Below are 23,187 nucleotides of genomic sequence, written 5' to 3' on the forward strand. Positions count from 1 at the left end.
TCCAATGCCATACGGGACACGTTAAAAGCCCTTCAAAGATCAGTAGGTTAGCCTCAGCCACATTCTTGAAGGCTGGTCTCTATGAGAAGAGGAGTTTACGGAGCTCAAGGCGATCAGTAGGTACACGGAAACCTTTTGGCTTAGATGTGCATGATGGTCCAGCATGCATCGTCAACATCGGCATAGAAGGAAGTTCATCAGGAATATCGAGCTTGTTTACAGGGGCTTCCTTAAGTCTATGTCGACTCAAACGTTCGTTAGCTTCTTTGTACTCTCCTTCTTCCGTGAAGGGCAACTCTAAGGTAGCAAGAATATGAAGCCAGTCCTGCTCATCTTCTGGACATGGAATATATTTGTTTAAGGGCTTCTGGGTTGGGGGACAGATGGTGTCACCACGCAACAGGCTGGAGATAGCATCTAGGTCGACTGAGGTAATCTTCCAGCTATCCATTTCAATGCGTAGAGCCTCAGTATGATTTCCTAAAAAGACTAGACCATTGCTCCAATCTTCAATGAGTCGTGCATTACGCATCCAGGGTCGGCCAAGCAATAGGTCATAGTCAACGCCTTTCATGACTACAAATGTGACACAGAACTTAACACCAGCGATCTTCACCGGCCAGTCCTTCAACACGCCCAAGGGTCGGACCTTAGAACCATCGGCGATGGTGAGATTAAAGTGGACAGGCTCAATTGGAGGGTTGCCCCACGTCTTAAGTACTGCTTGATTCACGATGCTGACACCAGCTCGAGTATCGATAATGCCTCTTCTCGTGGAATCACCAAGTGCTTCCACAGGGAGTACTGCATTTTGTTCAGCACCCTCCCAGAACGTAGCAACTCCAAGAGCTCCGAGGACGGGGGTAGGAGGGGAGCGAGGCAATGGATGTTGGTCGTCCTCAATAGGTTGGGTCTTGGTGCTTCCATCAATCCAAGTCTTGAATGTTGTCCAAATGGTAGGATTGTTCTTGAAGAGCATGCCCAATGGGATGGAAACACTGGTAGAGGCTAAGGCAGCTAACAACCCAGGGCCTACTTCCTGATATTGTACCTTCCTTGGCTGACCTTGGGCAAGTGGTTGTGCACCAATGTCGGTAGCGGGTTGTCCAAAGGTGTTAGGGCCAATTGTTGAGGCCAAGGGAAGTATGCTATTGATGCCGTGTGGTTGCAAATTATCCTTGGCTTCTTCAGCCCTAATCTCAGCTTGAGCCTCTTCCACCCAATTCTTTACTTTGCTAATCAACTTAAGTTGATGCTCAGGATCGGGGTATTCACCTACTTTGGTTGAAGCAACCATTTCTGTGTGTGGAGCAGATGTGGCTTGCTCAGCACTCGAGGCAACTGCGGGAACTGAAGTTACCCCGTCACTCTTGAGTTTGAGAGCAGCACGCTTAGTTTTCTTCTTTGCATTCTTCTTTCCAATGATAGAGCCAGTAGCTAGAGATGGGCCAGGGATACTGACGCCACCCTGCTTAGCTTGTGCTCGGGTAATGGCATTAATCGGAATGGGAATCACATCCTCATCTTTCAGCATTTCTACTGCAAAGAGAGTCAAGGGAACAGTGGGAACAATAGCTTTGCTAGAGCTAGCTTTCCGCTTCGGGGAATCGGAATACATGTGAGTGATTTCACACTCAGGACACCTTTGATCAGATTCGTTCTCCTTTGATTGTTCTTGTTTTTGCGGGCAACGTGTGGAGATGTGACCAGGTTGGCCACAAGTCCAGCAGGCAAGAGTCTCGCGGGGTTGTATCAAGCCACGCCCTCGACCCTGTCTCAACATCATGATCGGGATTGGTATATAGTCCATGAGCACCACATTTCCTTCTTCGTCATAAGAGACAAATGGGTTGGTATAATCATCGTCCTCAACGGGCTCTTCAACATAGTGGACAGGGGGATCACTAGGTGGGTGAGTTATGATAGGGCCCGGAGGCCGTGGGATGCCGGATGGGTTAATGTCAGCTCGAGGAGCTACAGGTCTATGGTCAGGAGAGTAGGAAGAGCCATCGGCTGAGGTCTGGGGTATGGAAACCCACGATTTGCGTAGGGTGCAGCATAGGGAAGCCGCCTAAGTGCTCTACAAGTAGAAGCTTCGTGACCAAACCGCCCACAATTTGTGCAGGTCCTACTCTGTCGAGAGCATTCGGATGGCAAGTGATCACCGCCGCAATGTATGCACTGCACGTTTTGTCGGTACGATCGAGGCTGCCTGAATGAGTCAATCATTTTTAAGAGCTCTTGCTGTTGTTTCATCACATCAGCCATGAGATGCTGAGTCTAGGTGTTTCCTATCTCAAGTTTGCCTCTACTAGATTGGGATTCAGATTCTAGGCTTTTTCCTTTCTTGACGCGAGTTCTCTCCTTGTGTAGGTCTTCTATGCGGATTGCTTCATCTAAGACTCCATTGAGATTTGCTCGATCTAGCACGGAATTGCTAGCCAGTGCCTCATAGATCTTTTCATCATGGATACCCTTGATGAAAGCCTTCATGACTGCTTTAGCAGCCGGTTTTTCAGCTAGTGGGATTCTCTTGTAGAGGCCTTTTAATCGAGACACATAGTCTCTCATGCTCTCTTCGTCGTGTTGTTCGATATTCATGAGTCGGACAATTAAATTGTCCTCGTAGCCTGCCTCGGCAAATCGCTTTATGAAGAGAGTCTTAAGAGCTGTGAAGGAAGCCTTCTCAGCTGGATCGAGGCCAGTAAACCACGTACGACCCTTCTCGCCCATGCAAAGCCCAAAGGCTTGAGCCTGCTTGGCATCGCCTATAAGGTTATTGGCCTCGCAAACTTGCTCAAATTGCTCTATGAAGCTGTATGAGTCGTTGCCAGCACGATACTTATCAATTTGATTGGCCACTAGGGGAACTTTGGCTTGGTCTCGTTGGGCAGGTGTATTACCCATCCCAGTAAGCAGTGTTTGAGTCATGTGAGCTCCTACAGTGAGCAAGTCGGTATGATCAAAGAGCCTGCGTTGGATGAGGTCCGTTAAAGTATTAGTGGATGATCCTGATGTTCCAGCATTTAGCAACATGTGCTTGATCCCATCCAGTTCGGTTTTCACGTTCAAAAGTTCTTGCTTTGTGTCCATGGTGTGTTCGAGGATCTTGCTAAAAGTACTAGTTCCTTGGTCTTTGAGGATCATGAGTTTTTCCTCAAGGTCTGCTGGGGAGAGTCGAGCACGATCAAAGCGTGCAGCTATTTGGTAGCTATCCAAGGACTCTCGGACATCTTGTGGAAGAGAGTCCAAAAATGTTGCTTCATCCATTGTGAAGGTTGTTGGGACAGTAAGAGTCTCGGGGCTAGGGCTCCGCTCCCTAGGAGGAGAGAGGATCACCTTGCCGTTTCGCAAGCGCATACAACTAAATCAATGAGAGGTTAACCTAGGTCTTAGCAATGGTCCTCAGTGAATGATGGTTCAAATGTTTCAGAACGTCCGAATTGGTTGTTTTGTTGAGTTGTTGAGTGGGAGTGAAAAGTACCTGAAGGGTTCTCTCAATATTGGTCAAATACACACATTCTCTTCATCTTTTCCATTTTTAAAGAAAAACACACGAAGTATGAAATCAAGCTTTCTTCCTTTCAAATACAATGTGCATGGGGACAAGCAATTCTGCCAAGTATCACAACCAGGTCATGATGACAATATGGCAAGTAAGGACAACACTTGATACCAATACTTAAAGCAAGAGGTTCAAATTTAGAATGTGAGTAAAACAAGTAGGAGTGAAGCTTAAGGCATAGGTTAAGAGACTATGGGTGGGAATGTCAGTGAGAGTTAAGAGAGGATGAGTGAGTAGGGATGAGTGAGAGATGAGTGTGGAGAAGTAAGTGGGGGATTAGTGAGAGAGGAGTATGAGTGAGGGGTGATTGGTGCAAGTGATAATTAGGGTTTGTGAGGGATTAGGGTTGGGGTGGTACTAGTGAGTGATAAGAGGTGGTGCAAGTGAATAAGGTGCTAGGTGGGTGCGAATGAGGTGGTGCGAATGAGTATGACCTAGGTGGTGCGAATGAGGTGGTGCGAATGAGTATAACCTAGGTGGTGCGAATGCGAACGAGGTGGTGCGAATGAGTGTGACCTAGGTGGTGCGAATGAGGTAGTGCGAATGAGGTGGTGCGAATGAGTATGACCTAGGTGGTGCGAATGTGCGAATGAGGTGGTGCGAATGAGTATGACCTAGGTGGTGCGAATGAGGTGGTGCGAATGAGTGTGAGCTAGGTGGTGCGAATGAGGTGGCGTGAATGAGTATGACCTAGGTGGTGCGAATGAGTGTGAGCTAGGTGGTGCGAATGAGGTGGCGCGAATGAGTATGACCTAGGTGGTGCGAATGCGAACGAGGTGGTGCGAATGAGTGTGACCTAGGTGGTGCGAATGAGGTGGTGCGAACGAGTATGACCTAGGTGGTGCGAATGAGGTGGTGCGAATGAGTATGACCTAGTGCAAATGAGGTGGTGCGAGTTGTAAGATTGTGCAAACCCTAGGCGGTTCAAGGATGGTGGTGCAAGTAAGTGAGGTGGTGTGAGTTGATGTGTTAGAGCAAGGGTGAGAAAAAAAAAGAGAGAAAAAAAAATAATATATATATATCTTTCCTATTCCCCTACCAACCCTTCTGGCCGACTTCCCTACTTATTCTCGTTAATCCGCTTCTCCTTCTCAACTGCTTCCACTTCCCTTCTCTCCTAGTCTTCTTCCTCAACTTCTCATATTCTCCTACTCTTCCTCTTCTTCGTACTCTTATCTTCTTCTATCCCCTTCTTCTTATTCTTCTTATTCACCTTCTTCCCCTCTTTCTTCCACTTCTCTTATTCTTCTTCCTCACTCCTTCTTACTTTCTTCTTCTCTTGTTTTTCTATCCTCCTCCTCTTCTTCTTCTTCTATCGTTCTTCTATCTCAATCCTTGCATCTTCTTCTTCTTCTTCTTGTATTCTTCTTCTCTTCTTCTTCTAGCTCTCTTCCTCACTACCTCTTGCCCTTCCTTTTTCTCTATTTCACCCTTTTTTTCATCTATCTCTTCTTCTTCCCAACCATCTTCTATCTACTTCTTCTTGGCCTTCTTTGCTTTCTCCTTCCTCTACCTCACAAGCCAAGAACTTTAGAAGACGAGTACAAAGGCAAGTAGTATATTTGGTTAGATCTCAACCATAAACATGTATGTAACCAATGACAAAAGCAAGAACGAGGAACCCTTATCTCCCAACGTTCCCACACAAGATGTCCAACAACAAGAAGAGCGCTTTGAGTTTTGAGTTTTGAGTTTTGAGTTTTCTTGTGTTTTTGAGTTTATGGTTTATGTTTTCTTCTATTCTACCCTATTCCAATCTCAATCCAACAAACCGGTTCCTTCCGATTTGGCCCTTCCTAACCTAGCCGCATGGGTTTCGGAAGCTAGCCACAAACGCGGACGATCGGAACCACATCAATCCTACCCACGCCCATGCACAAGCCTCCTATTCCGCCACACGGTGGGAGTGTGAGAACCTCGGCGGTTGCACCATCCTAGGTCCCGGCAACGGAATCAAAATGTTGAGGCAAACGCACCAACAATCGGGACTTTGGACGAACTTCTATTCTTTCAGAAGCTACAACTCACGTTGGCGACAATCTCTCACCTTGTCTCTCACGCTCCGCTCTAACTAACCAAGTATTCTCCTCTCCAACCCAAGGAAGCAAGAACACAAGACTAGCTCGAGTTGTAGTGAACTCACCTAACTTACCTTTCAAAGGCTCGAAGATAGTTCCACAACCACGATTAACATGATCCGATGCCGTCGCTCCTTCGCATCCACCACCAAGCACACCAACGAGTCGAAAAGCTAGTAGAGACGACGAGAAAAGCAAGAAGACGACGAAGAGCTTCACCTTCCCTCAGTCCCTTGCTCAACACACCTCTCACTCTCTCCCTCTTAGTCACTCTCAACACAATGGAAGCAAGATGATGGAATAGAAAGATTGAATGGCTGCACTAACAGAGCTTCCGCAGCATGAATGTGCCAAAGGGGGTGAATACAACTGAGACCTCCCACCCTTATATAGACATAGAATTAGGGTTAGGGTTTGCGCTCCTTTTGCGTTTAGGGTTTCCACAACTGTGAATTAGGGTTTGCACCCTCTTTGGACATCCTACCCACATAGTGGGCTTTAGGCCGGTCAATCCTTGAAACATGCTTGAACCTTAGCCTAAATAGACCAAGTCTACACTATTCTAATCACAATTACATGTGCGCAACCCACACAACACATGCGGGTGCGACAAATACAACTACGGGTGATAAATACAATGTGCACGGGAGTGAGTCCCGGCTCTCACAAAATAATACAACCATGATAGTCTGATGATGTCCATGAGTAAAAAGTAATACACAAGTGCCCAAAGTAATACAATGAAGCTCCACGAAATAGTAATCCACCAAAAAATAGTATCCAGTACTTACGCTTTCTGCAGCCTTCTCAAAATACCGTTAACAGAGCCCTAAGTCTAACTATTTGTCTTTGTTTATACCTCATAGAGTTGAGCACATGCCTATGAACATGTAGCACTTTGTCTCTAGCAATTACTCAACATGGCAATCCCATATTTATTACAATTTGCAATCAACTAATATCAACAGTCATTGCTAATTGAGTAAATTTATTGTTGAAGCCATCTAATAGTATTTATAAACTACTTTTCACTATGATCTAGAGATGTTCATTAGAGAGAGAGAGAGAGAGAGAATAATTTAATTAAAAATAAGCATAAGATATTTGTAATTTTACTATTTTTAACTCAAAAATATTCCACACACAACAACTAACGGCATTGCCACCAAGGCCCGCCGCCCCACCCAATAGTGTGGTTGATGAGTGCTATGTCATGCTTGGGGCTACATGCTGGCACGCCGTGCTGCTACAATTACGAGCTCATGCACTAAAATCACTTGCCATATGACATGCCATCCGACGTAGGCTATGCCTTGCCCCGAAGCCACTTGCGAGCTCATGCTCTACCTATCGCTGCAAGCCTGCAACCCTTCAACCTGCTGCCTGGGCGCCAGCTACCGACAAGGAGCTGCTAGACCAGCAACATTCGATTGTCCAATTACATCCGATTGCCCGGACTTGGAGCTTTGAATGAGCTACGACGGCCGTGTGGACTTGCCAAGAAATCCCCGCTTCTGCAGAAACTACACTCCTTGCTCCATCATATTTATGCAAAAGCTATGCCCCCTATTCCATCATGCGCCGCCTTCACTGTTTGTGTGCCACCCCATTGGCCGGGAGAGAGAGAGAGAGAGAGAGCACGTCGCATGGCTTCGACGCCATGCGAAGAGAGAACGCATGCACGGCCATGAGAGAGAGAGAGAGAGAGAGAACGTCACACTTCTTCGATGCCATGCACAGAGAGAGAGAGAGAGAGAGAGCACGTCACATGTCTTCGATGCCATGCAAAGAGAGAGAGAGAGAGAGAGCTCCACCATGCATGAAACACTACGACACCATGTGGAGCTCCCACAACGATGTGCGACCACCAAAGCGCTGGACCTACTACGAGCCGGCAGCACATCCGGAGCTGCGAGTTGCCACGACACACCACCCAAAGCATTGGACCTACTGCGAGCGAGCTGTCACGACATGCCATGCACAAAAAGAGAGAGAGAGAGGTACCTGTAGTTGGAGCATTCCGCACGATCCATGGTCCAGCACAGATATTGGACTGATGTGTCAAGAGAGTCATGTGACGGGAGATCGTCATGCAATTGATGTGGCGGGAGAGAGAAAGTGTGTGATTGTGGCAGGGCTAGTGTGGAGAGAGAGAGAGAGAGAGAGCCTGAGATTTATTGTGGCGCGGCTGATTTCAAATTTCAAAGGGTCAGGAAGGCGCAGGGTAGGCTTTAGGAGGCTCGTTAGCTTTTGGGAGGGCCCCAAGGTATATCCTAAATAATACAATATACATCTTACATATGCTCAATGCCTCACCTTTGTAAAGTGTCACCAATGATCCATGGTGCTCAATGTTGTAAAGGCCCCATTATAAAGAGAAACCATGTATAAGTTTGGATATTAGTTGGGTCTTGACTTGGATGTCAAATAAGATCTAAGTGATTGAATAGTAAAAAAGTAATATTTGTGGGTCTAACCTTTGGGTTAGATATAGTAGTTAAGTTGGTAGCAACTCAAGGCACATTGCATCGAGTTGTAAGGTGTAGGAGTTATCAAGGACCCCCTATTTTGGGATTTCATAGTCCCTTGTGCTGGGAGTCTTAAGGGGGGCCAATAGCCCCCCTAACAAGGGTTTGGGAGCAACATCCTTAGCTTGATGGTAAATGAAATATTTCTTGAAATATTAAATAGTTGACGAGGGAACATTCATAATATGGTAGGCTAGACAAGCCTACTTAATTCTCTTCTTGGGCTATAAAAGGGAAACCTCTCCAAAGCCATAATCCTGTTAACCTTAAGCTCTTTGCCTATCATTTGTCTAGATTACTATCTAAGCTTCATAGTCTAAGTGCACAAGTGGATAGAGCCATCTTTGTACTAGCTTATTTGGAATTAAATAAGCTCTCGTTCTTTTCCTATTTGCTATATAATCTATATTATAAAAGACTTCAAAGAACTTACATCTATTATTGATGGATCCAAGGCATACTCATTTGTGTGTGTGTGTGTGTGTGTGTGAGGAGGCCAATTGCTCTTAAAAGTTTACCTTACAAGAAGTTCTTGATAGTTTATGTTACTACAGTGCTAAATTGAAAACCGTGGTACATACCTAGAAGGATTTTATGTTTGTTAATAGAAACCTATACCTAACTACATGATTATTATGCATTATCTTCCATTTGTGAAACGATCTCCTCCTACCTATTTTGTCTAACTTTGACATTTTTGTATAGTAATGACTCTTTCACTCGTTGTCTGACTTTGACATCTTGTATAATTGAGACCCTTTCATTCTCTTTATCACCTCTTTTTTTAACCTTAAACATGGCTTTATCTTTAAAGAAATATCTACGACTATATAATCATCAAGTAGCTTAATGTACAGTTTCCTCTCACCTTTTTTTATGTGACGTGTGATATGAGATGATATATGAGATATATATTTATATTTATATTATATTATATTATATCTAGACTTGGAAATATTAGTTAGGATAGGCTATCCTATTAATTTGCACTAATGTTCTATGCATGTGGTAGACTTGGAAATGTCAGTTAGGGCAGACTATCCTATTAGTTTGCACTAGTGTTCTATTGCACGTGGAATGCTCTCTCTCTCTCTCCCCCCAATTTCTTATATCTAATTTTTTTCTCTCTTTCTCTCTCTGTCTTTTATTTTAGTTTACTTTGTCTCATCTCCTTGTTTTCTCTTTCTCTCTCTCTCTCTCTCTCTCATCAAATGTAAAACTAAAAGTAATCTATAAAATTTATAATATAAAACGTCACATATACATATAATCTCTTTTATGTATCAAACTTATGAAATTTCATCTATACATAAAGTTGGTACTATTGGACCTCACAAAGTTTGAAGTTCAAGTTGAACTTTCCTCTCTCTCTCTCTCTCTCTCTCTCTCTCTCTCTCTCTCTCAAGTCTTTTTCTCTTGCTCTCTCTCTTCTCACCTCTCTCTTTGATTTCTCTCTCTCTCTCTCTCTCATATTTTTTCTCCCTCTTTCTCTTCCCTCCTTTTTCTCTCTCCTCTTTTCCCTCCCTTCTCTCTCTCTCTCTCTCGTCATTTTTCTTCAACTTTCTCTCCTCTCTTTTCCCCTTTCTCTCCCCCTCTTTTTTTTCTTTTCTCTCTCCTACTTTTTCCTTCTCTCTTTACTCTCTCTCTCTCTCTCTCTTTCTCTTTCTCTCTCTCTCTCTCTCTCTCTAAATTTTCATTTTTTCTCTACTCACCCCTTCTCTCTCTCAATCTTTTTTCTCCCTCTCTCTCTTCCCTCCATTTTCTCTCCTCTTTTTCCTCCCTCTTTCTCATCTTTTTTCTCTGACTCTCTCTTTCCTTTTTTTCTCTCCTCTTTCCCCCTCCCTCTCTCCTCTTTTTTCTTTTCTTCTTCTCTCTCTCTCATATTTTTCTCCCTCTCTCTCTTCCCTCTTTTTTCTCTACTCTTTTCCCTCTCTCTCTCTCTCTCCTTTTTTAATTTTTTTTGTCTCTTCTCTTTTCTTCTCTCCCCCTCTCTCCTTCCTTTTTTATTTTCTCTTTCCTATTTTCCCTCCCTCCTCTCCTCTTTTTTCCCTTTAACTCCCCCTCTTTTTTCTTTTTTTCTTTTCTCTCTCCTGCATTTTTCTTCTGTCTTTGCTCTCTCTCTCTCTCTCTCTCTCATTTCTTTTGCCTCCTCTCTCACATTTTTTTCTCCCTCTCTTTTATCTCTCCTCTTTTTTCTTTTCTTTTTCTTCTCTCTCTCCCCTTTTCTTTTCTCTCCCTCTCCATGCTTTTTTTATTTTCTCTCTTCTCTTTCATAATTGCTTTTCCCTTTCCTCTCTTTTCCTTCTCCCCCTCTTTTCTCTCTCTCTCTTCAAAAACTATGCCAAAAAAGACTTAAATTAAAAAAACTTTTCTCTTTCTTCATTTTCCTCTCTCTCTCTCTCTCTCTCTCTCCATGTTTTCCTCTTTCTTCTTCTTCTTCTCTCTGTCTCTGTCTCTCTCCTTTTGTTCTCTCCCCCTCTCTTGCCACTTTTCTTTTCTCTCTCTTTCCTCTCTTTTCCTTCTCCTTCTCCCTCTCTCTTTGCTCTTTTTCTTTTTTTTTTCTCTCTTTTATATTTTATGGAGCAAAGTTTAAAGTAAAAAAAGAAGGATGAAAATATAAAAAGGGAGAGAAGTTTAAATTAAAAAGTTCAATTTAATTAAAAGAGTGAGGGAGACAGGGACATAGAGAGAGAGAGAGGATTAATTAAAAGAGGAGAAAGTGACGTTTTATTTAATTAAAAACTTTAATTGAGAGAGGGGGGAGGGGAACCCTACACATGAGAGAGAGGGGGGGTTCGATTAAAAAGGAGAGAGAGAGAGAGAGAGAGAGAGAGAGAGAGAGAGAAGGTTTTAATTAAAAAAAGGAGGTTCAAGACGGACTCTTTGCAGGTTTGGGGCTTCCCGAACTTACAACCAAAATAATAAATTAGTATAGATGAAAAAACAGTGTGACAAAGACGAATGTGTCGAAGAGCATGCGCATGCATTTACACTCCAAAGATACCCATTTCCCTTTTGGGCCCAGCAATGAGGGTTGTTAAGCTGTAGTTATGATTTACATGTGAACATGCTTTCTTTTTGTGTGTGTACATTTGGGTAATTCGTAATACAAAGAATTCAAATTTCACGGCCTTTTTAACTCACATCAATCTTTTGTCAAACAGAACACGGATTCGGTCTTTGATTAAGGCCCTAAATCAGAAACGTGTGCATTCGAAATTTGACTGGGAACTGGCCCGTGCCGGTTTTGGTAAAAAGTGGACAACTGTCCACGACGCTCGACTTTTTCATCTGCCGCCAGTGCCCACCAGGCGTACGGACCGAGGGAAGATGCGAAGGACACGTGGCGGTTTGGTAATCCACGGGTGCGGACGGTTGGGATGGCGGGCCAAATCTGGGGGCGAAGCACGAGAGCCGTCGATGCTGGCATGGAAAAAAGGCCCAGGATATTTTCTTTTATGTGAGGAAAGAAATTCATTTTATTCCTGCAAAATCGCTTTAGAGCCTTCGTGGTCCTAAAGCGAAAAAACAAGAACGTGAAGGATATTTTCATTTTCTTTGCGTGATTTTTCCCAAAAAAAATATAAGAAAAGGGAAGCCGTGGATTTTGCGAGGGAACGGATATTTTCATTTTGTGTACATATAAAAAGTTTTATTTTAAGGGTTTAGAAACGAATTAATAAAAAGTATTTTAAAATGAAAAAATAAAAAGTATTTAGAAAGAACCCGTCGTCTTCTCGTGGTCTTACTGTTGTAGCAGGTGGGCAGCCGGGGCTACATAGAGGAAGGGTTTCTGCCATCACCTCTCTTCTGTCTTTGTCTCTGTCTTCCCCCCTTTCCTTTTCAGGTAGGATCCCACAGACATCTGTTTTCTTTCATGGCGGGTCATCCATGGTGCCTCCCCTTGCCCCTCTCCCATTGACGCCGCCTCCCCCTCACGCCTTCCTTTCTTCATCCCTTTCCATGGAAGCCTTCCCTTTGGTCCCCACCCCTGCCCTTTCCCTCCCCTGCGTCGGAGCCAAGCAACCTTGACCCTTCCTGAATTCGTTCTCCTATCCTTTAAAGACTATCCGCTTAAAAGCGATCAATGATCTTGATTCCATTTCGAAGGCGTCAGTTTCTTTTCTCCACCTGCGGGATTTCCAAGAACGTACTCGCTCTTTTCATAGGTCTCTTGAATTAGGGTTAGAGCCATGCCTGTGGATTCAAAGGTGCTCGAGGACGGAAATACTGAGGGGATGGACTCCGCAAGCGGCTACAAGCAAGGGATGCAGGAGGTGCTGTGGTCCCTTATGTATGGCATGGGCGAGTCGCGTTTGCGCGCAGCAAGGGAGGTCAGAAGGCTCACAAAGACCTCTGCAAAGCGCAGAGTCTATCTCGCAGAAGCCGGAGCCATATTCCCGCTGGTGTCCATGCTCAAATGTTCCTCTTCGGAGGCCAAGGAAGCAGCCGTCCTGGCCTTGATGAATCTTGCCGTACGCAATGAAAGGTTCGTACTTTTGGTGATAGAATGATCCTGGATGTCCAGAGTTCGCAATTTCTTGTTAGTGTCTTATATTAAGGCCATTAGCGTTGTTTACAGTTTATACGCCCTTTGTGAAGCGAATGAAGACTGATAATGTTGTTAGCATCACTTAGCACCATTTCAACAGATGTTATGGCCGTATTGGCCGTATATGTCAAATCAGTGATTCATTTGCTTTCGTGTTCATTGAATGATCCTGGATGTCCAGAGTTCGCAAATTCTGCTTTGTGCCTTATGTTAAAGCCATTAGTGGTGTTCACGATTCTCCTAGCATCACTTTGCACCAGATATCATAGTCGTATATGCGAAATCAGTGTTTCATTTGCTTTTGTCTTCTGTAGCTTCTTAGCTCTATAGTTTTACTACCTTTGCTCATTTAATCAATATCAGATTGTTTGAACCCCAGCTGACATATGCTGGTGTAATTGCTTGCAGAAACAAAGTGAAAATTGTCCATGCAGGAGCTATAGCTCCCTTGATGGAGCTGTTGCAGTCAGAGGATGGAAATCTGAAAGAATCTGCTGCAGCTGCTCTCTTGACGTTGTCAGCATCAAATGCCAACAAACCTGTGATTGGGTCCTCTGGATCCACTCCATTACTGGTAGGGATGCTTACGTCAGGAAGCCTGCAAGGCAAGGTTGATGCTGTGTTGGCTTTGTATAACTTGTCCACCTTTCCAGGCAATGTGATGACTATCCTGGCAGCTGGTGCTGTCTCCCCCTTGCTCCTCCTCTTGAAGGATTGCAAGAAGTCATCTAAGGTGGCCGAAAAGATAATGGCCATACTAGAATTGCTGATGGAATTTGAGGATGGCAGGTCCAGCATCCATAGAGTGGAAGGTGGCTTATTGGCCATGGTGGAAGTGTTGGAAGAAGGATCTGTGCAGGGCCGAGAACATGCAGTGGGAGCACTTCTCACCATGTGTGAGAGAAACAGATCTAAGTATAGAGATGCAATCCTGCAGGAAGGAGTTATTCCAGGTTTGCTAGAACTCACAGTGCAAGGTGGCCCAGAGGCTCAGGAGAAAGCCCGCAAGCTGTTGGAGTTGTTACGAGATGCATCCAAATCTCGAAGATCTGCATCTGCGAAGGAGTCGCCAGCCTCGGTGTTGGAGAGCATTGTCTATGAGATAGCTGCCCATGTTGACAATGATGAATCTGGCACTGGTGCTGCTAAGAAAATGCTTACAGAAATGGTGCAGTTGAGCATGGAGCAGGGCCTGATGCCCTTGGAACAAGGTGCAACTGTCTTTCACCAGCAAAGATAACATTGATAGGGTGCCGTGCATCATCTCCAGTGCTTACTGCAGTAGGATTGCAGTTTATGCCACTCAGCAAGCATGGAGAGTATATAGGTTTATGTAGGTTAGATGATACAGGAGTATGGAGCTCCCTTGTAAAGCTTAAGCTATTCGCATTGTTCAATACTGATAGAAAGTAAAGTCAATCACAGAAAATAGATCAAGCGGTTGTCACTAAAGCAGGAAAGAAGCAATGTTAGTCGGATCCCAATCACATAAATCACAGAGGATGCCGAAGCACCCATGCAAAGGTACTCACATGGTAAAGTACTGATAAATAGTCACAGCTATAACAGCAAAAGATGGACTGGTTGTTAAAACAAGAAAAGCAAACGTTGTTTATTGCAGCTGGTATCCCTTGGCATGAGCAATTGTGTAAGATAGCATTTGTGGTTGCTCACTCAGCGTTTATATTAGGGTTGCTCGCCAGTTTTCATGCAGTGATCAGCTATTTAGCAATGAGTTCTTATTTATTATAGAGCCTGTCATACACGAAGGATCCCTTGTTCCACACATAGGAGACTCCTACAGCAATGGATTCTTGTTTATTGTACAGTTACACGGAAACTGTTCATTGTACAGTCTGCCATAAAGAAATGATTCTCGTGTATTACACAGTTGCTAGACAGAAACGGATTCTTGATTATTGTACAGTCCATTACACGGAAATAATGTCCTCTTTTAATTTTCAGGAATCAGAAATAAACTTACTATACAGAAATGGCTTTAGAGTTTCTGTTGAATATTTTCAGTTAGAATTACTCATGATTGCGAACAACTTTTGATAACTGACACGAGGTTTAGAGTAGACGAGGTGACTGCTGAAGCTACTGTAGTTGACTGTGGCATCTTTTTGTAAGCTCTGCTAGATACCATCTGATAAATAGGTGTCCCCAACATGGTAGGGGTTGGGTGGCTAGATGGATGGAGAGCTTAGGAAAGCATGGACAGTCTCATCCAAGTGAAACTTTTCAAAGTTGGTGAGTGATTAGAGGGAGGTAAAGCATGTGATGCAAATGAGAAATGGATGGTATAATGACAAAGATCAAGGGTAAAACATTTAAACAGTAGAAGCTTGTGACATAGGCAAATACAACAATGTATATGGACCCACAGTAAAGCCAAGCAACCGCCCATGTCATGCCGAATTAGATCCAGTTGTAATATACATGAATTTGAACAAGTGGTTATTTCTAGTAATTTGATGACATGATAGGTGATGGAGACATCAAGCGAGCACTTCCTTGATTTTATTTCTCTTTGTTGTTCCTTGTTCTGGCCTTGGTCTTGAAGCTCCAATTTGTGGATTGCCATGTTGTGTCCACCCTTGATTAGTATCTTCCCCATTCATGTCATCATATAGATCATGCAAGATCTTGTAGTCATTAAAATCACTGGTCATCGCCACGGGTTACATAAGGTCTACTTGTCACCCTCAATAATCTCTAGTTGTGTGAGATATGTGTAGTCATTTATTCTCCCTATCTAGCTTACATACAATATAAGATCTCTTTGTAGTCATTTAATCTCCTTATCGCATCAACACCATTGGTCTTTAGAATGTAATCACGATGGTTTGCACACGTAAAATGAAAATGCATGTGTGTGAAATATGTTGTGGGATGTGTTGGGAAGTTGTGAGATGACGTCGACTCCTTGATAGGCCCATTGTGTAGATGGCCTCTCACTTTTTTGTTTAGTAGTCCTTGTTTATGTTTAACTTTTTTGGGCAATATTTGAATTTATTCACATCACATAGTCTCAAACCTATTACTCGATTGTCTTCTATTTGTGTTCTCATTTGATGTGGTGTTTTGGTGCAACAAGAGTAGCTTTTTTAGATCTACTAATTTGAAGATTCCCTCAATCACCTTATTAATCATGTGTAGTGTAAGTGGAGACAGAAAATCCTCATTCTTTTGGCCTATTAGCGAGACCTTAGTAGTTAATATCCTTATCTTACATAATCTCTCTTATGATATAAACCCATGGATAACATTTTGCAAAAGAGAGAAACCATTCATGATGGAGAAAAGGCAAATACGATTGCATTGCTTAGTGCCTCTTTAAATAGGCAAATGGTCACAATTGGTACATTGCATGTGGCTACTTTGGTGCCAGCTTATCGATCCTTATATATCTACATCCTTAGGCCTAGTTTCCATGCTCCAACATCAAATGTGCTGATACCCCTTCTAATGCATGTATACTAAGGCTTTCTTGTTGATTTTTCATAGTTCTCTCAAGCTTCCTAGCATGTCTTTTCCAATGATGATACCCTAGAACTTTTTCGCATGAATAGATACATAATCTTGGATTGTCGTGTATGAAATTTAAATCCTATGAACTTAGTAATAACATCTTGGGTGCCTATTTGTGTTTGATGGATAGATCCTACCCAATTGATAAGTTCTATGCTAGTGTCTATTTCCATACAATATAGGTGGAGGATAATTTGCATTGACAAGACTTATATCAACCCACATAAAAAAGATGGGAACCTTACTTGGTACATTTGGAGTAACATGCCACTTTGAGATCAGTGAGGAAATAGTTGAGGCTTTTTTGACCAATGGTAGCAATTAGTCAAAAGAGTTAAGTTTTGTTAAAAACCAATGCTTTAACATAAAGCTTGATGAAGATTTACTATAGTTCAAAGGGGTTCCCATACCTTCTGAAAAGTCTAACAACTAGCAATTTAAGTGATAGGGGTGTATTTTCTAATGGCAGTCTTGTATATGGGCAAGGATGTCACCTTTAGGTGGCAGGTTGGAGCTCACCTTGATGATAGTAGGTAAGTAGAGAAGCAATGATATGTCATGAAGAAGAGCTCTTGTCAAGTGCAAAAGTTGCATTCACTATGAGAAGAGTGGTTGCAAAAAGCCAAAGTTGGACTTGTACTCAAACCTAATGCTAATGGTATTAGGTGGATATGGTGGTGGTGGAAGTTGAGCTCATGCCTATGAAAGGAGATTCAAGTCTCGATCAAGTCAGTACTCAACAATTATGATAAACAATCCATTAAATATTTGACAAGAGCCATTTCACCACTTAGAATTTCTCCTTAACATTCTCCTAGGTCTCAGTCACATCTCTAATTTCCTCGAATTTTCAGACAATGAATTTTGCCTTTTATCTATCCCCTCCTTATCTCAGATATGATTGTATGAATGTACATATATGTGAAGCCCTATATTAAGTATCAAGTACTTATTCTTCTTCATCGGGAGATCTTGTTGACTCAACAAACCCATGGACAACTAGTCCTATTGATTTGTAGCTTGGCTCACTAAGCTTTTTGAGGCAAAACTATAGGCCAACTTTGAAGCTACAACTTTCTAGAAGAGACCATGATCAAAATTCAGGCCCTTCTTCCCGTAATTTTTTTTGCACATACTGTGATGTAGTTTCCCTCCATGTAGTCTTGTACAACTGCCCCACTTTGATAGGATGTATCTCTCATGTATTGAAGATTGGAACTAAACTTGGTACGAGACTTTTAGATCACAAAGCACCATTAGGGATGTCATATGCCATCATCGACCTCTCATTTAACGCTACATTGTAGTCAATTCAAACTACCATGTTTAGGCCATAAGAGTCAATTCTAGCCCGTGCAACTATCTTTTTGGTCATAGCCTCTTTGTGAGCTTTTAGAAGTGATTCGTTACTTCATTTGTAGTTCAAACATACCACTCTTGGTCCCATGTAAGGAGTGTGTCTAATCTTGGTTCTCTTGTCAAGATGCTACCCTTCTATTCTTAGATCCATAACCTAGTTGGATTTCATGAGCTTCTAATATGACATCATTATTTCATGGAGGGTGTACTTCCTATCTCTATTCCTCATGTTAGGAACAAATATTCCTCCCTACCCCAAGCTAAGACCTCCAACATGGCATTCTTATAGGGGGAACAACACCAAGAATACTTGCGAGTTAATTTCCTTAAGTATTTCACAATCACTATTAGAGGTTAGCATTAGGACCTAGTTACTTTATTAACTCTCTCTATCATGAGGATTACCTACCATTGATTAGTTCTTTCTTTATCCATGGGGGTCTCAAGAACATATTTAGTCTGTAGCATGCATATATTTAAGCCAAGTACTCTTCTCAAGGAAGACATGTTCAACATATCCACGTATCTCTAGTAAAGTGAATTTAAAAAACTCTTATAAAAACAAGGTGTGGAACCAAGGAATTCATTTACGTGACATTCCTGAGTTGATATCAATTCAAGCCTAATACTGAAAGCATATTTATGATACGATAGACACTTGGTAGGCTAGAGGAGGAGGGAGTGGTGCTATGCTCATAATAGCAACAAATTGCTCCTCTCTCATTGTAGCTGGGACTTGCTCAGCTACCTTACTCTTCTTTTGGGTTCCATAGTGGATAAATCTTCCTAAAATACGCTCTCGTAAGACAATTTGCCTCAAAGGTTGTAAAAGACTTGCTAATCTAGAGTACATGTAGTTAGTTCTTCTACATGCATACTCCTTGTATGAAAATTAATTTCAAAATGTTAAATACTCAAGAACATCATGAAATTACACTCTTTTTAATCTAAAACAAGCTAGAAATGAAGAACAAACTATGGACAATTCATGGGGTCAAAATCAAAGATATTGGAACAATGTGGATAACATGGCCTGTTTTGATTGGAGTTAGAATAGGGCTGATTCTAGCCACAATCCTTTCTAGAATTAGGGGGATTTTTGAGGAATTAGTAGCCCAAAAAGGGGAAAGCTTATTCCTCTTGAGAGTTGGCAAGAAGGGTAGGTGATTGTCAAATTGGGGTGGAGTACATTGGAGTACAAGTTGGATGACTACATATTCATAGCTTCTTCACTTGCTACCATACAGTTGGTTGATGCCAATCCTCGTTCTCTTAGTGCTAGTTACCTAATTTAGGGGCTTTCTTTCATGTGACCTTGCATTATGGTTAGTTTTATACTTAGTGTACCATTTCAAGTTTCTAATGATAGGGAGATTATCATGTATGTGATATCATTGGCATTAGTGATGTTCGCTCACAATTTCCTACATGTACTTCTTTTGTTTTGCATGATGTATGCCATATCTTGACTTTGGTGAAAAGCCGTATTTATATTGGATAGTTAGATGATTCTTGTTATTACCATGTCTCTTTTGGTGATTATTCTTGGAAGATTTCTTGTGGCAACCTCATTTTTGTTAGAGGTGCCAAAGTTGGCAGTCTTAATCCCTTATTTTTGGATCTATGGATCATGTATTCACCATCATTGATCTCCCTCATGTATAATTGTGGCATCATTATCTTGGGCACATGTGACTTAAAGGAATGTCAATTTTGACTTGATTGCAATATCTCCCACTCACTATTCTTGTTTTGATTTTTGTGATCATTGCTTATATGGTAGGTAGACTCGTAATGCTCATAAGAAGTCTAGCTCTACGTGCATGGGTAAGCCATTGGCTCTTATTCATTCAGATGTTTGTATGAAGGGGAGCTATGGAGCTCTACCCCGAGACCTACGGACCGCTTATTGATCAAGCGTTTTAAGCCAAGCGGCCATGGCTACCTCTCGCCTAGCCGATGCGCAATGCCTACCTTATGGGTGTAGTGAGCTTACCTTGATGCTCGATCAAGTTTCCTCCTCTCTCTTGCACTCCGGTAGCTCCACAATCCTTGCGGCAAGCTCAAGCAACCTCAAGCCCTCTCCGTCAAGCTCCATCCTCCATAGCCGCGCGAGAAAAGAGAAGAGAAGAGAAGAAGAGAAGATGAAGAAAGAAGATGGGAAGCTTCTTCTCCACGATCCCTCACTCTCACACACTCACTCCCTCACTCCCTCACACTCTCTCAATCCCTCACTCAAGCACAAGCAAGAAGGCAAGAAACAAGAGAAGAAGAAGAAGAAGCTTTGGCCACACACAAGAATGATCTTCTCATTCACTTTTGAACTTTATATACATGCCCTACTTTTTGGGCGGTCATCCCCACTTTTTACATGGCCGGCCATTAGCCTAGGCCCTCTTTTCCTATTTCCCACCGTTCTAACTTATCCCATTCCCAACTAGTGCATACAATTTGCAAAGGAGTGAGCCTGGCACTCTTTTACAAGGATTTGGGAGCGCTTTCACAATTAATGGTGCGCTTTTACTCTTTTCTTTTCTCGAGGCGACATTGAGGCCTTTTGGAGAGGTCGTCATTCAAAATTTTTAGGGTTTGACTTCCATCCGGGGCACCTTTTCCTTCCTTTGTTCTGTGCCCTTTCGGTTATCTCCTTTTTCCATTTTCCCGCTCCTCTGCTCCATTTACCCGCTTCTCTGTGCTGCGGTAAACATTACCCCCCTCCTAGCTGAGTGCCAGTCCCATGGCGCTGTGGTGAGGAGTAGTGGGGTAGTTGGGGTTGTTGCTAAGAGGAACTGGTGGGTAGATGAACACAATCAAAAGGTGCTGTTGTGAATGAGAGGTGATGGAGTTTGATTAACGATGACCGGGAAGGAGAGATTCTGCCGTGCTTTAGACTTCATGAAGATGCTCCAAAATCTATGAGGTTCCAAAATCTATGCCAATGGTGGGTCCATCACTGACTTTCCTTTTGCTTGATTTGGTTCAGTCATGGTAGCCATCAACAGGCAGATGGTTGGCTACATCAAGCGTGTTGGTCCATCCAACCATCGGAGTATGCAAAAGCTCCTGAAGCTGCTGTAGTGGTGTCCTGTCCGACTCAAGGAAAAATTCTTGGTCATTAGCGAATGTCATTGATGATCTTCTTTAGCTGGGTAGCCATTTACTGAGTCACGATCATAGCCTGCAAGAGAAAGTTGTGCACTCCCTAAGGGGTGTGTCTATCTCACGGTGTGGTGTAAGTGTATGTGTAGTAGAATTGGGAGATGGGTCTAGCCTTGGGTAAGCCCTTGGTAATGTCCCACACTTGAGGACCCAGTTCGTGTGTTGGTTGAGGTGCAGTGCAAAACTTAGGGTGACAGGTTTGGAAGTCCTGCCCTTGATGTGCCCTAAGCGTGAAGTGGGGGAGGGGCTAGGTGTAAACCCTAGGTGTAGTGAGTGAAGTGAGCCCTCGTGCTTTTTTCTTTTTTCTTTTTCTTTTTCTTCTCTTTTTTTTTTTGAAGAATTGCATACAAGGAAGATGTCCTGGCTAATGCCTATCACCTTCAGCTGGATTACGAGGCGGTCGCAAGCATTGGGATAGGAATGCACGACTTTGTAGATATTCTTTAATACCGGCCCGGGCCTTCAGAGGTGTGGATGGCAAGAAAGGATGATTGCACCTCGTGAAGCGGGTATCACTCATATCCTCTAAGATTTCTAGGCAAAAGGAGGGAAGCAAGGTTGCCCTCATCATTAGTCTAGTCATGGCTCTACTATCTATCCCTAGATTGATGTCAAAAAAGAGTGGAGGGAGGTGGGCTTCCTTGGCTGTGGGTCTCTGCATTAGTAGAAACTTGATAGACCTAAGATAATTATAGGTAGTTAAGAAGGTTGGATCTGGGCAAGAAGAAAAATTTGCGAGGAAGCGCTTGATAGATGGGAGGAGATCCTCTAACCTAAAGACTAGGCATTCCTCAGGGCTTCGGGCATTAACATTATATATCTTAGGAAAGTCAAAATCCCCATGAATATTTCGATCATAGCTAACTCCATGCCTACGGGGGTAGGGCATGTAGATGGGGTCATTGCGTTCTTCAGGGAGCGAGCTGCAAAAGGCGGTCCATGCATCAAAATTGGTATCCCAAATCCTCCTCCGCCACTTCGGCTGTGCCTCGTAGCCTTGGACGGTTTTGGGAACCTTGTTTACCTTGTCTTGCCAATAGTCTTCAGGCTCTTGTCTCCATCTGGTTATTATGAAGCTTCTTTCCTCTATCCACCTGTTTGCAAGATCATTAGCCAGATCCTTGATCTTGGCTAGAATACCTAGAGGCAAAGCACGGTCCAGAGAGCGTGGATAAGCAAATGAAAGTTCAAACGACCTCATCTAGAACTCTTGTTGATGCCATATGACCAATTCCTGAGGCCAATCGATAGGATGGGGATCTCCCCGTAGTGGCACAGGCTCTTCAGGGAATTGTCTTGGCAGTGATCGTACTCTGCGTTGGGCTTTCTCTACTAGTTCTTGTCTTCTTCTTCTGGCTGCCACAATACGCTCGGGCATATGGGCATCTTCGAGCCCTTCAGACAGGAGGTCTGGTAGAGGCGGACTGGGCATTCTTTGTTGCTCTTCTTCAGCATCCTGCTCAAAATCCGGACCCTCTTTGACATTCTGCTCAACAATTGATGGAACCGCTTGTGGTGTTGGTGGTGGCTGCTCATGCTCTTCAAACCCAAGTTCCTTAAGCTCAACAGTGGAGAGGCCGGCATGGCGTAGGTAGTAAAATTGCTGCTCTTTTGTGATTCCTGTGCCTGTTGGAAGCTCCCGTTCTTATAGGCTATACTTTAGTGCTCGGGTGGTCAGTTCTAGCTTCCTTCTTACCTTCTCCACTGAATCATTGCTCTCCGCCTGGGTGACGTGTAGTACTGTGCTGAGGAAGGCTTGCCTTTGTGTGTTGCCACCACCAAGCATTTTGTTAAATCCCTAACTCTTTCAAAATTGTTTCTTTTCCACTCACTGGCTCTCTCGTCCATCTTCTTTCTTCCCTCCTCCAGCTCACTTGCCAAGGTTGTCACAACCTGCTGTGCTGATTCGTTAAGAACCAGAGTTGGTTCCTTTCCCTAGATTTTCAAGCCAATTGTTCTTTAGCAATTTCTTTTGCCTGATTTGCAATGTTGAATATTTTTTCTACCTCAGCAAATAGCTCTGAATTTTCTTGCACAAGCTGCTCGTGACTTTGGATCTCTGCAAAGTGCAATATTCTTTGGGTAAAGGCCATGGCCATGAGGGCCTCTATGTCTCCCTTGGTAATCTCCAATGCATCTTGTAGTCGTTGTGCCTCATTCTACAGCCTTTGTGCTTCTGTTGTGGGAACTCCCGGCCTTTCCTGTTCTAGGAACTCTATTTCCCTCTCCAATCTGTCTTGTTCTTCAAGTTCATATCATAGCCGGAAAGCTATGGCATCTTCTTGTTGCTCACTTGGCTCGCCCTCCTGAGCTTCTATCTGTCTGTACCTTTCCAGTTCGGCAGTTCTCTGTTGCAAGTCAGCATGCTGCTACACTAGTAGCTTTAAGCTTCACTGTTCTGCCACCAGCTTT

At 43.3% G+C, this 23,187-nt stretch overlaps 1 protein-coding gene across 1 annotated transcript; it reads left to right on the forward strand.

The window, feature by feature from the left end:
* The first annotated feature begins 11,932 nt into the window (after window positions 1-11,932).
* Window positions 11,933-14,628, forward strand: LOC148013269 (U-box domain-containing protein 45-like). Its single transcript, XM_087668270.1, has 2 exons — window positions 11,933-12,660; window positions 13,132-14,628. The coding sequence occupies exons 1-2, from the start codon at window positions 12,365-12,367 to the stop codon at window positions 13,961-13,963; spliced, it is 1,128 nt and encodes a 375-aa protein (XP_087524396.1). The 5' UTR covers window positions 11,933-12,364; the 3' UTR covers window positions 13,964-14,628.
* Window positions 14,629-23,187: the final 8,559 nt, after the last annotated feature.

Source organism: Lygodium microphyllum, chromosome 26 (assembly GCF_053477565.2).
Source record: "Lygodium microphyllum isolate KBCC chromosome 26, Lygodium_microphyllum_v1.1.10, whole genome shotgun sequence".
NCBI lineage: Eukaryota > Viridiplantae > Streptophyta > Polypodiopsida > Schizaeales > Lygodiaceae > Lygodium > Lygodium microphyllum.